We start from the raw sequence: 16,141 nt of genomic DNA, 5'->3' as shown, positions 1-16,141 counted from the left end.
TGGAACAAGGGTTCAGGAACCCAAGCTGGCTGATAGTGAATCTCACAGTAGGATCTCAAGTGTTAGTGCTGACTCAGTATGACAAACACATTTATTTGCCTAATAGAGACAATACATGGCACTAGGCTGGGGAGAATTTAATTAATTCTAAAAGATCTCAGGTGTTATTGCAATCTCATTTCAAGATCACAGGTTATGTAAAACACTTAATTACAGTGTTAAATTCTTAATTTGTTTGCCTTAGTGGTTTTATTTGTAACCTGATTTTGAAGTGAACAGAATTTAGAAGACACCCTCGCATGGGACAGCTTCAGGCAGTTCTGATCCAAAAAGGAGAGCCTTGAAGAAGGCCAGCCAGGTGGCTGCTGACAATCTTGGTCCAGGTACTACCACTGCTGTCTGTATCTGTCAGTGGGAGCCAACTCAGCTGTGTCACCTAGAGCCCACTGTGAGTACCTGGAGAAAGCTGAGTGTCTGGGAAGTGTTTGCTGCCTGGAGAGGCCTCAGGAGCTGAAGCAGTGCTAGCAAGGACCATATAAAGGGCGCTGTAGAGTGCCACATCTGTATTTCCCCTGCAGTCTGACTGGGTGGTTGTGAAACACAGACGAGGGAAGAGCTGCTGGAGCTTTGCCCAAGGCCAATTACAGTTGCTACAAGTGACCCATAGAAAAGCTTTTGAGATATAAACATCATCCTTTAGGTATGGCATTAAACACTTCTTACATTTAAGAGGATTAAGCTCCTGTGAGGAGTCCTGGGTCTGGATTTTCTCTGCTGTCAGCTGAACTCTTTCCTGTAGCTTTTACTGTGACTTGTTTTCATAAGACACAGTTTTGAAGACCACCCTCCACTGGCCTCCCTAACTCGCAAATGTTGTCAGAGCACAGCTGAAATACTTAGTATCCAAGCAGGAAAGTGGTGGTTTGGGTTTTTTGTTTGTTTGTTTTCCCTTACCCTGCAGTAAAGGCTTCCTGGATGCAAACTGACATAAAGCTTGGTAAACCACCCTGTAGCTGAACTCCTTGGAGCTCAATCTGTCTCCCCGCAAACTTGACTCAAGTCAAAACCAGAAAGTGCATTTAAATTATTACCAAGTGATTTCCCCCAAGCTGCCTACAAAGCAGAAGTTACCCTGTTGCAGTATTTCAGAGCATACCACTAACTCATTGGAACAGAAAACTCTGTTTTTAGAATCATGTAACTTAATGCCTTGTCTGAGGGATGTCTGACCAATATTAGTGTCTTGATGTCCATGGCATTTTCAGTATTTCTTTGAATTCCTTATTCAGGTTCAGCTGGAGATGTGTCAATATTGGTTCCAGGAATAACATTGGGTCCTATGCCATCCACAAGAGAATCCCACCGATCAAAATCTTTCTTAAGACCTGTAAGATGGGGGAAGAAAACCCAAGTGGCCATGAGTTAAGTAGCCAGCTTTTTGTAAAACTACAATGAATAATGAAATCAACTTTATTCTTTTTTTTGTTCCACACCCCAGAAGCTTTGTAGGAGTTGAATGCCACCACATGTCTGAGCAAACTTGGCAAAGTAGGGAAGGAAAAATGTTTTAGGGAGGAAAAAAAATAATACTTCAGATTTTTTGTACCAGAACAAAATGTCAGTGATTTTCCTCTGAATTGCTAAGATTACAAAAGTAACTGAAAAGCCTCTAGAAGAAGTCTGACTTATTTTTTCCACTGACACACTTGTTTTGATCTTGTTTTAAACGGAATGGTTACATAAAAAGCTTTACGGGAATTAAATATTAGTCAACTTCATACTTTGCTGTAAATACTTACTCAGATGTTTCTGTAGGAAGGCTAATGAAGCATGATTGCTGATATCAATAGCTTCATTTGGATCTATTTCTCCTTTTAATTTGAAAAATCTTGCAATGATTCCTCCGCTCACAAAGGTGAAGTCAGGAAAACTCTGATGTACTGACCCCCTGCAAAGAGAAAAATGATCAACAGGCTTGCAAGAATACATTAAATTGCCTGATTAAAAGATGCACAAACTTCTTGTGCTGTCTTTAGGAGAAGATAAGACAGGTTTATCTCTCAAGCATGCAAGATGAGCAGGAAATTCTGCCCTAACCACAGAAGAAGGGAGGAAGGTTTGTACATGCTTGCTGCAAGTCCCTGTAACTGCAACAGCAATAAAGAGTTGGCTTGGCAAAGCATCAAAATAAAGTTGTCTGCCTGCTCAGTGGTGCAGAACTGCCCTCAGAAGACTGTTTCAAGTGTTCAAATGCAGGTGATGCACAAAGCTCAGCACAAAGCTTGTGCCCCAGGGCAGGAATGCACACCTCGGAGTGTCTTAAACGTGGGGCTCTTGGCTGCTTTGAGAGGTGTCTGTCTCTGCTGTAGGGAATGTATGGCTAATTTAAAACATGCAGTGAAAACCTGGGCCCTGAGGAGAGTGTCATAGTAGCATTTAAGCTGGAAAACACTTTTAAGATTTCTAAGTCTAACCATTAAGCCATCACTGCCATTCCACCTCTAAATCTCAGTGCCACATCTAAACACTTCCAGGGATGGTGACTCCCCAGCTTCCCTCAGCAGTCTAGGCCAATGCCTAACAACTGTTTTAAATGATATTTCCTAATATCCAATCTGAACTGCCCCTGGTATGACTGACCCCCTACCTGGTTCCACCCTCCTGTCAGGGAGTTATAGAGTGAGCCTCTGAGCCTCCTTTTCTCCAGGTTAAACATCCCCAGCTCCCACAGCTCCTCCTCAGCCTTGTGCTTAGGGCCTGTCTGTCTGCAGTTACCTGTCACTGCACAGCTCCAACAAGAGCTTCAACCACAGAGGCTCCTGAGCACTTACTTGATAGTGATCATTTTCTTGTTTGCGTCATTGGAGATGAGCTTTTTAATCTTTAAGATGTTCTCAGCCCACTGGAATTTTTCAGAGTTGATAAAAAGCAGCGGTTGCTGGACGCTGTTTTGGTAAATGTCATCACCTACAGGAAGCATCCATACATCCAGGGCAATGCCACACCTGCCAAAAACATCTGTATATTGGTACAGAAGCAGAAAGCTTGGAAGTTCTGAGCATGCTCTGAGTTGAAAGAGACATGGAAAAGAGAAAGTCTCTCTGATACTGAACAGGCAAATTAATCATTTTTTTTCAGAATTATCTCTACTCTGGGGGAAGAGAATTAGTCCATTCTTGCCATAGGTTGGTCTCCACTGCCAGGTGCAGCTGGACTGCAGGGTCACACATGATATAATAAGATTGCAGCAGTTATGTTCCACCACATCCCCACACTTGGAAGAAGGCATGGCTGGAAAAAGCAAGCCATGCCAAACAACACTCTTCTTCAGGAGCTAATTAGTAGTTGGGGGATCCTAGGTAAAGTGCCCTGCTCCAGGCCTCTCAAGTGCCAAATGTCACTGGCCTTATTTTGCATACTTACCTGAATCTCATTTCTTTGCTGAGACTTTCAATAACTGTAGCACCACCAAAAGAGTGTCCCATCACAGCTATTCTGCTAGTATCAACAGAATCCTGTCAAAAAAATCCAGGTGCTGTAAGAGACTTACTTTCCCAAATTTACTTTTTTAAAGGGAATACATTTTTTAGGCATTAGATCCTACTGAAGTAGGAGGAGCATCATTTCAGCTTCATTACTCTCTATTCAGCTTTGGATGACCTGAGAATATTTTCATAGATCTAAAGAGTGATTGTCAGAATACTTTACACAAACCAGTTTAGAAATGGAAAGGGGAAACCAGAAGCATTATTAGGTGTTTAACAAAATGCAGGTGGCACCTTCCACTCACCTCTAGACTGCTCCAGTCAAAGTCTGAATGTAGTACATTTGTTACTTCCTCTCCTGAATTGATTTTAAGAATGAGATTGAGAGCTTTGATACACTCCTGTGCTCTTTGCTGCACCTGGAGAGAAAGAGAGGTTGGGACAAAGCAGTGGAAGGAATCATTGGACAACTGCCAGGCTTGACAGCCCCTTGGACACAGGACTTACTCTGATAGTTTTCCCCCACTAAGTGTTTGATACCATACCCACTATTCTGAAATGCAGAATGGAGCCATCTGATGAACAACAAAATTGGGTTTTGGTGGTGTAAAGAGCTGAAGCACTTTGTGTAGAACCTCTGCACACAGAGGAATTTATCCCTGCATGCACCAAACTCCTTTGCCCTCTTACTGCTCAAGAAAAGGGGTTGTTGGGATGTGCAAAAAGTCACACACCTCCAAGGAAGGCTGACTCACTGATGCTTCTCAGGCTCACCTGGATGAGCAAATGTCATTCTATCACTTGCCCCATTACACAAAAGCCTTGAAACTGCCTTTACATTAGATAAACCAAACTAAGAAACAATGAAGCCCATCCCATTTTTACATATACTCATCCTTGAAAACTGCAGTGAAGCTGTTGCAAAAAACGGTTTTCATTGTTCCATATAAGTTTTTAACTGGCATGTCAGTAAAAGAAAAGCTTCAAGAAGAACCAAGGAACAGTAGTGATCTTGGGAACCACAGTGTGTAGGCAGCCAAAAAGATGTCTGCATCACTGAATTACAAATAAATCCCAATCTCCTGACTTCACTACTTGTGAAATTTGCAGACAACAGCTTCTGGGGGTTATTTCCAAGCTCAGACATTATACATTGACACTCACAAGGAGGACATTGTACTCTTACAGGAAATGACTCTTGTACTATTGTCTGTATGGCCCAGGGAGATAAAGAGAAGCACCTCCCTGGCTGCGTTTTCATTAGCTGGAAAAACCACTCCTGTATTTTAAAGGTCAAGTGTATGCTTGGAAGAGCTTGTCAGTACGGCCATGTTACGTCCAGCTTGAATACTGCTTATAATAAATGGGAAATCTGCACTGTTTACATTGCTAAAAAAAGCCTTCAAGTGTGGTAAAGACTATAAAGCAAACAACCCACTCAGAGCAGCCATGATTCACCATGCTGTGGAACAGTAAATGAAAGTTAATGCAAGCCTAAGGCCACACAAACATTTGAGCTCTGTGTCACTTTTAGGCTGGGCTGTAAAGACAGAGACAAAGCAAAAAGTTGAGTGGAACCAGAAGAGAAACAGGTAGCTCAAGTGCAATTCTAGAAAATGCTTTGTTGAGGGAGCAGTTTATGCTCTGAAGAAAGCTGTTGTTGGCTGTTCCACCTTCCACAGGAACTCAATCCATTTTTGTATCTCCCCAAGCCATGGCAGAAGACTGCTCTCCTGGCCAAAGGGAGACTCTGCTAGGCCTGAGCACAGCACTCCTGCCACACTTCCCAGAGCACAGAGCCAGCCCAGGCACCTGCTTATGGCGCAAGCAGCGCTCCTCCTCTCCAGTTTTCAGTTTCCTGTAGTAGATCCACTCCTTCTCCATGTTAGGCGTGGACTCTTCCTGTGACTCAGAAACGGACCTTCTTTTACAATAATATGTGGCTGAAGCAGATTCATCTCTGTAATACCAAGAAGAGGTTATTTCTGGGTATGCATTCCATTTGGCTTAAGATGAAGTCAGCACAAGTTTTAGATTTCACTCATCTGAAGAGATCCAGCTATCAACCAGTGCTGTTGCAATTGCAACCCAGTGTACACAGACTTTCTAAATAGTGCAATAATCCCACCAAAACTCCCACCTCCTCTAAATTCTTTACCTGTTTTATATTCTAACAATAAGAGAGAGACAAATAGCACATCCAAAGAATGACAAATGATGTCTACCCCAAGACATTTCATTCTAGGGCTTATCTAAACAAAACTCTCTCTGTTTGGAGAGGAGTTGAACTGCAGTGTGGGCAGAGCTTAAACACAGATGTTAGTTTTTCTTTTTTTAAAAAGTACAGAAGTTCTTCTTTAGAATAAATAACATTCTGTTCAATGTGAGAAAATTGCTTTCCATCAGAACTCCAAAATGTGCAGCACACTCACCTGTGCTCCACAGCAGCCACTATAAAGCCCTGAGAAGCCATCTCTATGCAAATAGCAGAATAGATTGTCCTGCAATAAAAACCACACTCTGATGAGATGCCATTCTTTCAATTCCATTGCCCTTTAAATACTGACCACACTAGGTATGCACTAGTCCCCATTCAGTATTTCTTCTCTTTGAATTTGCTACCTAGCAGAGCAAGATTTTGTATGCCAGGCACCAAAGCCCGTTCACAAAACTTTGGTAGTGTCTATTCAGAAAGGAAAATGCCACTGATTTCTAGTAAGTAGCACACACAGCACTTTGCATCTTCAAAGAGGTGTCCAAGAATCAACCAACTAATATTCACAATGTCCTTACGGGCTGGTAAGTATCTTCATCTCCATCATACAAAGGGAAAACACAAATGGAGCTCTGAGCAACCTGGTCTAGTGGAAGGTGTTCCTGCCCACAGCAGGGATGATCTTCAAAGGCCCCTTCCAACCCAGGCTGTGACCAATCATACACCAACCCTGCTGTTGTTTCAGTGGAGGCATAGTAACACACGATAGCCTGTTCTTCAAATCTGTTTCAGCTCCACAAGGATCTCACCCCCCTACTGAAAATCTGTTCAGAACCCCTCTTGGAGACTGCTGTCTCCATAGACAACAAAACCAGTTTGTCAACAAACTGCAAAATTACCGAAAAGCTCCGAGTCCATGGGAAAAAACAAGAAGTGGGTATTTTTCTCCTGGTTTAAAAGCAGCATTTGACTTTGCAGGACAGGTCACTGAACCTAAATAAAAATGGAAGTGTATGTCATTATTACTGGAATTTGTTCCTGTAGGAGAGATCCCAAGAATGTAGAAACCACTGATATCAGAGCATCACCACTGACATCGCCTAAATATAAGGTACCAAGATCATCTTTAAAACAGAAGGCAAATATGGATCTGATTCTGAAAATACTTTCTACTTGGCAGAAGATACTTTTCTCCTCCTCCCATCCACAGCCTGGCACAAGGTCTACCTATCTCTCAAACCTTCACAGTCAGGTATCCAGGTCTTGCTGACATTCAGACCTTAGGAATTTTGCATCCTTGCACATTTCCTTGTGGGATTTAAATCGCAACACACATGTGAAGCTTACCTAGAACAAACTGCCAGACACTCCTATCCACAGCAGTCAGGGACTCCCTGAGAGCTGGGGTCACATTCAGCAGTCTCACTATACAAACCCATCCCACAGAAACACACTTCTTCCCTAAAAACTCTTTTTCAGCCCTGCAGCAATAGCACTCTGCTCATGGAGCACAGAGTGACAGGCAAGGAATAAAATCAGTCTTACCAACATAGTAATGGAAAAGCCTTTCTCCTACAGCTCGGTACATATTAAGGAAGTCAGAGAGTCCCTGATAATATTCTTTGTCTGGAATCCATCGCGCCTCTTCGATATCTGTGGAATCATACGCTGGATAATAGAGGCGCAAAAAGCTTCCCTGGGATTAGAAAACAAATGAAAAAGGAATATTGGTATTTATTCATATATGGCAGAGAAAATGGAAGACTAAAACATTTATAGAAAAGGTTTCAGTTGCAAAAATGCAAGAAAGCTCAAGAGAATTTTGAGAATCTCATGAGAAAATTATTATCATATGCAGGCTTTGATACCAATCCTATGTCTCAATCTTCCTGTGCATTCAATGAATTTGAAGCAGCATCAGATACACGTCATCACAAAGTTAATTATGACAAACACACACTACCTATATGCTCAATCCAGCATCTTGCTGGATCTTTTCTTCCATCTTCTTCACTGGGAATGGTTTGATGATATATTTTGTTAAGTTTTATAGGGCTGACTTTTAAAGGGATGGCTGAAGATGACCTGAGAGCTGGAACACCTCTCTGAGCATGACAGGCTGAGAGAGCTGGGGCTGTTCAGCCTGGAGAAGATAATGCTCTCTAACATGTCTGTAGCGTTCCTGCCTACACTGAGCAGAGGTTCTCAGCAAAACTCTTGGGCAGCTACACAGCAATGGAGAACAATCATTCTTCCTCCTCATCAAAATGTTCACAAGTCTCTTGTGGTCTATCTTTCTAAACACAACTTTGCTAGCCTGTGTTTCATCTGCCTTTGTTTCTTACCACCAGTTCAAATCTCTTTCTGTCTCCATTCCAGGTATCCCAGGAAAGCACCCAAGCCTTCCACACTCACAGGGACCTTCCATACCCCCCTGTCAGTCTTTTCCCGTCACAGACAGCAGCAATGTACCAACGCACACTGCAAAGCATATGAACTCTGTGCAATTGGAATTCTTATTTCCTGGTTCACAAGGGAATTTGCAACACCCCATTAATTCACTGCCTTGCTCCAGCTGTACTTTTGGTTTAGACAGTACAATCAGGGCCAAAATAAACATAAGCTTTGAAATAAAGCCTGATTTCTTGAACACTAATTTATCCGTTTAGCAAAAGCTTGTTTAATGAAGCTTGTTTCTATTCACTTATCAAACTTAAATCAACCTTTGACACAGAGACCATTTATGGAAGAACTTTCCTCCACACTGGTAGTGATACTGACTTGATCTCAGAATAGTCCCAGTGAACAACCTCAATGACTAACTGATTACCAGAAAGGGGAAGAGGTTCATTATTTATGCCTGAGAGAACTGCAATTGTTCATAATGCTTATGTAAAAAACACACATGGGCTGACTGCAAAGAGAAACTCATCACTCCTCTGTGCTGACATAGAGTAAGCTCAGTAAAAGAAAATATATGAACCATTACAAATTGATCACAAATTCCACCACACCTGGCTACTCTGAGGAATAAAACCACAGTGTAAATGCAGGTGTATTCTCTCAAAGGCAAGAGGATTTAAAATGGAAACTCACAAGCAAGCTCATTACTTGTCTGGTTACTGTCCCTGTCTTCTTATTGTGACTTTTACTGTGGTAACCTCTTGTAAAAATTGACATCCTGTTTATCTTCAGTGAGATAAAATCTCAAGAAGACATTTTATCTTTGATGAACGCTGCATAGGCTCATCTCCCAACCCTGCCAAATCCTGTTGGGATCTTTGTGATGAGAGCAGCCACAGTAACAGAGACTGTGTGTGGAGTCTCCTCAGGAGCACAGCAGTGGGGTGGGTGGGAAGAACCCCCTGGGTCCCCGGAGGACACAGTTTCTCTGCAGTATCTTGCGTAGGAGAGTCAGAAAGGCAAACACATTCGGAAGAAGGAGGAACTGGCCATGGAAAAGGTTTGCAGGTTACATCCATCTGTAAATGCTCAGTACACATCCTACCCCAGGATGGAGAGCATAGAAAGCTCAGCTGTGAGTGTCAGCATGGAGCACACATTAAAGACCTTCTGCTTGATTTATCTGTAAAACTACAGCCAGTTGTTTCACTAACATTGTGGCTTAAATCAAAGAGTCAAGAGCTTTACCTCAACTGCATCTTCTGTCATCAGGTCTGTACATCCAACTGAGTGTGGTCCCTTTCCTTCAGGGATCTTGTAAAACCTCTCAGTGCTGCTGGTGCTCCACATTTCCATCGGTGCCTTCACCGGCAAACCTGGGGAAAAACACAAAGCAAATCAAGAGACCGCCAGATCACCCACACTGAAACAAACCCAGCACGCTGACAACACAGAATTAGGAAAATCAAGATTGAACCAATACAATAATCTGCTCGTGAGAAACAAAGAAATCCCGAATTATCAACCTGACCTGTTCTACTGGGGATTTTCCTTGTTGTATCCTGAATCCCAAGGAGCAGACAGCACGGGGCACTTACAGAAAAGTGGGATGAAATCTTTGGCTGGCGAGATCTGCGGTGCTACGAACCGCACAGAGGGAGGATTCTGTTGCTCCTCAAGGAAAACCGGGCTGTGCATCAGGGGGAGTGGGGTATCACGGAGAAACACAACGCCGCTGCCATTTTTCCAGGAGGAATGACGAATCCCGAGCTCGGCCCCCGGCGAGACAAGGTCGGGCTGCCGGTGCCGGAGCGGGTGTCGGGGCGGTGTGGCCGTCCCTGGGCTGAGCCCTCGGCGCCGGGCTGGCCCCGGCGATGCGCAGAGCGCGGGGGGAAGCAGCCGCATCCCGGGCTGGGCTCTATCTGCCGCCTGCTCCTCGGGGAAGGAGACGCACAGCCATCCTCCCCCGGTTTCCCACCGCCCTGCCGGGCTCCCCCGGGGCGGGCCTGCCGGGGAGGCGCTCCCGGGGCGGTGCGAGGTCACGGCGGCTCCTCCCCGGAAAAGCCGCAGGCCCGGCGGCCGCTCCGCCCCGGAAAGGTCCCTCTCGGGCGGCGGAGCGGCGGATCCCGGTGCCGCCAAGATGGTGCGGAAACTGAAATACCACGAGCAGAAGCTGCTGCGGCGGCTGGACCTGGTGAACTGGGAGGCGTCGGGCGGGAACTTGGCGGAGGTGCGGGCGCTGCGGCGGTACCGGGTGGGCCGGCGGGAGGATTACGTGCTCTACAAGGCGCTGGCCCGCGACGTGCGCGCCCTGGCCCGGCGGCTCCGCGACCTGGGCCCGGCCAGCGCCGCCTTCCGCGCCCGCTGCGCCGCCGCGCTGCTGGAGAAGCTGCACGGGCTGGGGCTGGTGAACAGCCGGCAGTCGCTGGCCGTCTGCGAGAGCCTCTCGGCCGCCGCCTTCTGCCGCCGGCGCCTGCCGTGCCTGCTGGTGAAGCTGCGCATGGCGCAGAACCTGCGCCACGCCGTCACCTTCGTGGAGCAGGGGCACGTCCGCGTGGGGCCCGAGGTGGTGACAGACCCCGCGCTCCTCGTGCCCCGCGCCGTCGAGGACTTCATCACCTGGGTGGACGCTTCTCGCCTGCGGCAGAAGGTGCTCGACTACAACCAGGAGCGCGACGACTTCGACCTGGCCGCCTAGAGCTGCCCTGCTGCCCTGCTCACAGGACACACACCCCGATAAAACCACGGCGGTGCCACCGCGGGAGATTCACACGCCTGCAAAGGGAGCCAGAGGGCAGCTGTGTGCTTCCAGCTTCATACTGACCTGCTCCTGGCTCCCTTTCGCAGCTAATGGTTCCGTTCATCCATGCAGAGAAACATCCTTTACACACCCACTGCTTTGAGAATATGTCCAGTGGCCCAGCTCCATCATCATCATCATCCCTGGCATTCCCAGCCTCACTGTCAGCCCAGCAGCTCAGCATCATCATCACACTGAGCTCCATCATCTTTACAAGTGCATCTCCATCCTCCTTACACCCCACAAAGCAAAAGTGCTTGGAAAAGTCTCTGCCCAATCACTGGAGAGGATTTTGGTCAGGCTTAAGTGCTTGAATAGCAGTTGCTGGAAGGGGTTTTAAGCCAAGCCGAGTGGCTGTTTTAAGACTGAGTTTAGCAGCTTTGCTGCTCTTTTTCCAAGATGTTGTCCTGATTCCTCCTTCAGCTGTTGAATGCACAGGAATCAGAGTTACTTCTGGAAGGGTTTTCCCTTGATATCAAGGAACAAGGAGGGAATGTGGGGGTTTATGGGGGTCAGCAGTAAACAAGAAGACCACATACTGTGTTTCTGGAACTGTTGAAATTTTAGGCAAAAACAGGATTTAAAAAAAACCAAGACCAAAAAACTTTATTGTCATGTGAAGTTGTAAAGGGAAGTTTGATGCTTTAAGTTCAGTGTCTTTGCTGTCTGGGGTTTCACATGACCATTATGCACCATTTACAGAACAGGATCTAACTGGGGAGTGCTGGAGCAAATGCTGATCTAACCAGAACTGCAGCTTTGGGGAAACTTTTGCATTCAGCACATTAGCTAGGGGCTGCTGGCAACTTTGTTTCCTTTTGATACAAAAAGCAGAAAAACCAAAATAAAAATGTTGCATTTTTTTTAGTTGGTGAAGAAATGTGTGGACTGCTTTATGATATAGTTTCCCTGAGTTTATTCTGATTTTTTAAATGTTCCAGTAAGTCCTGTTTGCACCTTTCAGAACTTCTTTTTAAGTTTTTATGTAACTTGGTAAGTCTGGTTTTATTTTAATAGCTAGAAGGCTGCTGAGTTCTAACATGTTTATGCTAGGAATGCTCTCTTTCCCTTCCCTGAGGCTGTGAAAGGATTTGGCAGTAGGTTTAGGAGCAGAGCTGGGACTGTCCATCCCAAATCCAAAGAGCTGGAGTGCAGCTACTGTCAGAGCTCTGGATTTGGATGCCTTGGTGTGATTCTTTTGAACAGAAAAAGTGTTTAGGTGAGGTATGTTTTGGAGGTTTTATGTGTTAAAAGGCAAACAAAATGTTTACATTTCTTCCCAATCTTATAAGCCAGCTGTATTAAGCAACACAATTATTAAAGCAATAATAGCTATTAAGAAAAAGACACTAAACGAGTAGATAAACCTTTTGCCTACAACTGCTGTTTGTACTTGAATTTATTTCAGTAATCATAACCTCAACAACATCTTCACCTTTTTCTTAGTGAGCACCTTGCTTATGGTAAGAAATGCAAACTGAAAAAAAAATTCATACCTGAAGCCTGACTTTTAAACACCTTCCCAGCTTCCCTCTCCTCTAGAACAATGCCATTATTTCTTGGGAAATTTCGAAGGTGCCTTATTCAGGTGCAGGTAAAACAGTGCTTTTGCTGTGCTTTACTCTTTTGGGGCAATTCAAGTAACAGCACAGTGACTGTGGAGGGCATTTTACTACTGAGACACTAAACTCCTGCTCTGGCCAGTGTGTCCAGCCCTTGGAGGAACTGCAGGAAAGGAAATATCAAACCTCCAGCCTGTCAACCTGTACAGTTTGCTTTTTGTATTAAACCAACTTTTTATCATTCATCTGTGCACCTTCAGCATCTGTAGCAGAAGAGAAATGACCCTGTAGGTTGTTAAGCAGTGGGAATTGATTTCCCTAGAAATATGTGGAATTATAGCATCCATCACCCCTGCTCTGCTCCTGTGGTACTGGAAATCAAATTCTTATGCTCTCTGAGAAATCGGGCTGTGTGTTTATATCTCTGTGTGTTTTGTGTTTTAAGTCTGGAATTTCTTAACTGTGCTGGTTGTATAGTAGCTGAGACCTGAGATGAGTATCCTGCTCCTCAATTTTTAGCAGCTGGAGTCCTTGCAAACCCCTGCCCAGAGCTGGGTCTGCTTCAAGTACAATGAACAGATAAAATGGAAGTTCCAGCAGCACAGCCACATTCCTGCTGGTGATTACAACCAGGGAAATTATGGCTTCCTCGTGTTCCATGGCGGTTTTGCCTTTAGTTCCTAGGTTTGGGTTTGTTTTCCAGAGCTGACATGCTTGACCACTGTGGTTCCCACAGCAGTTCCAGAGCCAGGGATTGAAAAGGCACAGGAAGTACCTCTGACAGCCTTTCCCAATACTTGGATAAGCATGGAGGCTTTTGTTAAATTCCAAATTGGCACAGCTTCCATGGGCCTGGATACAATCCAACATAGCCCTTTCTTGGGCCAGGTCCTTCAAACTCTTTCCTCCAGTGCTCTGGGGACTGGCAGCAGGAGAATTTATGCATGTGAGAGTAACAGGATGGGATCCTGGGTGTCATTGTGCTTCTTCCCTGTACCTTCTGAAGTGGGTTTGATGTTCCTCATGTACCCCAGCATCTCCGTGAGTCTTGTGAGAAGCTGCTGCTGCAGGAGGGGATGGTGGTGCTGGTGATGGGGCAAACTCTCTCCATGCCTGACAAAACTTGGCCACTGCCACTTCCATATGTGCCTGTCCCAGGAGCTGGGGGGTGCAGGGGTATCAGCTTCTCCAGAAAGGGAGAACAGGGGCTGCAGGGAGGTCTGGGAAGTGCAAAAGCCATTGGCAAACTGAGCAGTTTCCAGGCAGGAATAGTGGGCAGCAGGACAGGAGGTTTTCAGGGCCTGTGTTTTTTAGGTTTGAGGAGGGGGAGGTTCTTTTTTTTTCCTTTTATTTTTTTTCTCCTTTTTTTTTCTTTTTTTTTTTTCCTCTCCTGACCTTGGCTTTCCCTTTATTTGAAGGCTGCCAAAGCAGAGAAGCTGAGGCTGAGGAATGTGGGGGAGCTGAAGCAGAGTCCTTCACACTGACGCCTTTTGTGCTGAAGTGTGTAAAAGGCTGAGGCTGTCACTGAAATGCAAATTGTAGTTTTTCACTGATCTGAGCTCCATTTTTTCCCTCAGTAAACAAGCATGCTGCATGTTTTAAAGGCTGCTTCCATCCTACATTTTGGTTTGGCTTAGTGCTGACCTCAGTCAATCACTGACAGCACATCACCATGAGCCTAGGGGCTGAGGAGGGGTGGAATTGGGCAATTCCCAGGTTTTTGGGTGATGGCCAGGGTCTCCTAGCCTTGATGAAGGGCACTTCTCAATGCTCATCTCTGCAGCACTCCCCAGTAAGAAACCCCATAGCAGATGGAAGTGTCATTGTCCCATTTTTGAGCTCAGAATAGTGTTTTAAATACATCCCCTGACAGATCTGACAATCTGGAGACTGAACCAAAGAGCCATTTCTCATCACCAGGGCATGGGATCACTTAGTCCCTACCCCAGAAGCCAAACATTTCAATGTTCACTGTGTCTGGAGGATCATTATCTTAAGAGTTATGCCAACATTTACCTGAGAGCCCCAGCTCTTGTCTCTGCTTTTAAATACACCATTTTAGGCAGTGAAGCTTTTTCTGACCCACTGCTTGCTGCTTTGGGCCTGCAGCAGGACTTTGTAGTGGGAAACCTGCCTGCTGGGAACCATCCCCTCTCACTTCTCTGCAATCACAACAGTCTCTTCCTTCCTCCCTCACATCAGCTGATTTTGAAGAAAAAAAGTCTTCTACTCCCAGCAGGCAGAGAAAGGGGAGGTCACCCATCAATGACAGACAGAGATCTGAGCATGTCCCATTCCTCCTGGAGCTGCTCTTAGGGGATCCTGTGTGTCCCCAGCAGGGTGTAGCCACAGTTTGATCCCATGTGTCCCCAGCTGTAAGTCACCACAGTTTGATCCCATGTGTCCCCAGCTGTAAGTCACCACAGTTTCTGGGCTGCTGTGAACACGTCAGTGGGGTTGGTGAGTGCAAGCCCAGCACCATCACCCCTGAACCCTACCCAGAGGAGCCACCACCGGCTGGAGAGGCTGGGACTGCTGTGTCACAGGGTAAAGTGCAGGCAGGCTGATATGGCAGTCCTCAACTTGTCCCTTGTACCGAGCTTGGGTTTTAAACACACCAGGGGAAGCCACGTCCAAAAACCACTTTGTCTGGGCTGCAGGGTCCTGTGCACATACCGGGATGCTGGGTTTGGAGGAGGTGAATGCTGCCTGGCAGAGCACTCAAACCTCCTACTCTTTGTCGCTCTCAGCCTCCCAGGAGAATTTAGGTGGGGAAGGACTGATGGAAGTCACCTAGTCCAAACACCTGCTCAAAGCAGGGCACACAACATGGGGCTGCCTCACGTCTGCATGTCTCAGTGCTGGGCTCCTGAACTAGAGTTTAATCCCCCTTGCTGTGAGTTATATTTTCCCCTTCCATCTAGTCAGAGTTTTCCCTGCTGCAGCCTGGGACTCGCTGCCCATCCCCACAGCCGTGCGGGAGGTGGGTTCTATTTCCCTGAATGCTGTCCACACACAGCCAGGAGAAGGGACACGTCCCCCGTTATCCCTCTCAACCTATCCGGAGCGAATGCCACCCTTCCCCAGGGACGCACAGGGGTTTAGGGCCGGGTAAGGGGTTAGGAAGGAAGGAAGGAAGCCGAGGAGCGCGATCCCTCGAGGGCTGGGGACAGCCAGCGGGAGCAGTGAAGCTGCGTGAGGTGCTGTGCAGAAATTACTCAGCTCCTTAAAATCCCCCTCACGTCACCACTGCTCCTCCCCGTGCTCCCCCCAGAGCCTTTTCTCGCCCTTTGCAGGCCTCACGTACCTGTGGTGCGGTGTCCTGGGTGTGCCCCGCTCCCGTCCCGCTGTCCCCGGGAGCTGGCTGTCCCCTCCGGCCACCCGCGGCCCTCAGGAGCCGGCCGAGCAGCGCCTGCTCCCACAGGAGGCCGCCTCCGTCGCAGGCACAGCGACTGCCCGGCTCTCCCCGAAGGGGAGGGACCAAACTTTGCCTTACTTTTCAGCTGAGACAATCTTTCTGGAGGAAATCTTTCCTGGGCCTGGAAAACATGTTTCTGGCACGGAGCCATGCCCAGCAAAGCCTGCGCGTCGCGGCGGAGCCCGCGGCCGCCGAGGCGCTGGGCCGTGCCCCGGTACGGCAGGGACAGGGTCATGTCTGGGCTCCCTGTGTGGGAAT

At 46.7% G+C, this 16,141-nt stretch overlaps 2 protein-coding genes across 3 annotated transcripts; one reads left to right on the top strand and one right to left on the bottom strand.

The window, feature by feature from the left end:
• Window positions 1-73: 73 nt before the first annotated feature.
• PLA2G7 (phospholipase A2 group VII) lies at window positions 74-16,133 on the bottom strand. Of its 2 annotated transcripts, none has more exons than XM_033055447.2 (11): window positions 15,773-16,133; window positions 9,352-9,479; window positions 7,246-7,396; window positions 6,600-6,693; window positions 5,918-5,986; window positions 5,298-5,445; window positions 3,791-3,904; window positions 3,424-3,515; window positions 2,832-3,005; window positions 1,800-1,948; window positions 74-1,385 (listed from the first exon to the last, which is right to left on the bottom strand). In XM_033055447.2, exons 1-11 carry the CDS (start codon window positions 16,116-16,118, stop codon window positions 1,282-1,284), a joined length of 1,569 nt encoding a protein of 522 aa, XP_032911338.1. In that variant the 5' UTR covers window positions 16,119-16,133; the 3' UTR covers window positions 74-1,281. The 2 variants fall into 2 exon arrangements, with proteins under 2 accessions (XP_032911338.1, XP_032911339.1); XM_033055448.2 differs by lacking the exon at window positions 15,773-16,133 and adding an exon at window positions 9,702-10,022.
• On the top strand, window positions 10,183-11,770 carry IMP3 (IMP U3 small nucleolar ribonucleoprotein 3). Its single transcript, XM_033055459.1, has one exon. It carries the CDS (start codon window positions 10,244-10,246, stop codon window positions 10,799-10,801), a length of 558 nt encoding a protein of 185 aa, XP_032911350.1. The 5' UTR covers window positions 10,183-10,243; the 3' UTR covers window positions 10,802-11,770.
• Window positions 16,134-16,141: the final 8 nt, after the last annotated feature.

Source organism: Catharus ustulatus, chromosome 3, assembly GCF_009819885.2.
Source record: "Catharus ustulatus isolate bCatUst1 chromosome 3, bCatUst1.pri.v2, whole genome shotgun sequence".
Taxonomy (NCBI): domain Eukaryota; kingdom Metazoa; phylum Chordata; class Aves; order Passeriformes; family Turdidae; genus Catharus; species Catharus ustulatus.
The sequence above is the reverse complement of the archived record's forward strand: the minus strand, read 5'-3'. Positions and strand labels throughout refer to the sequence as shown.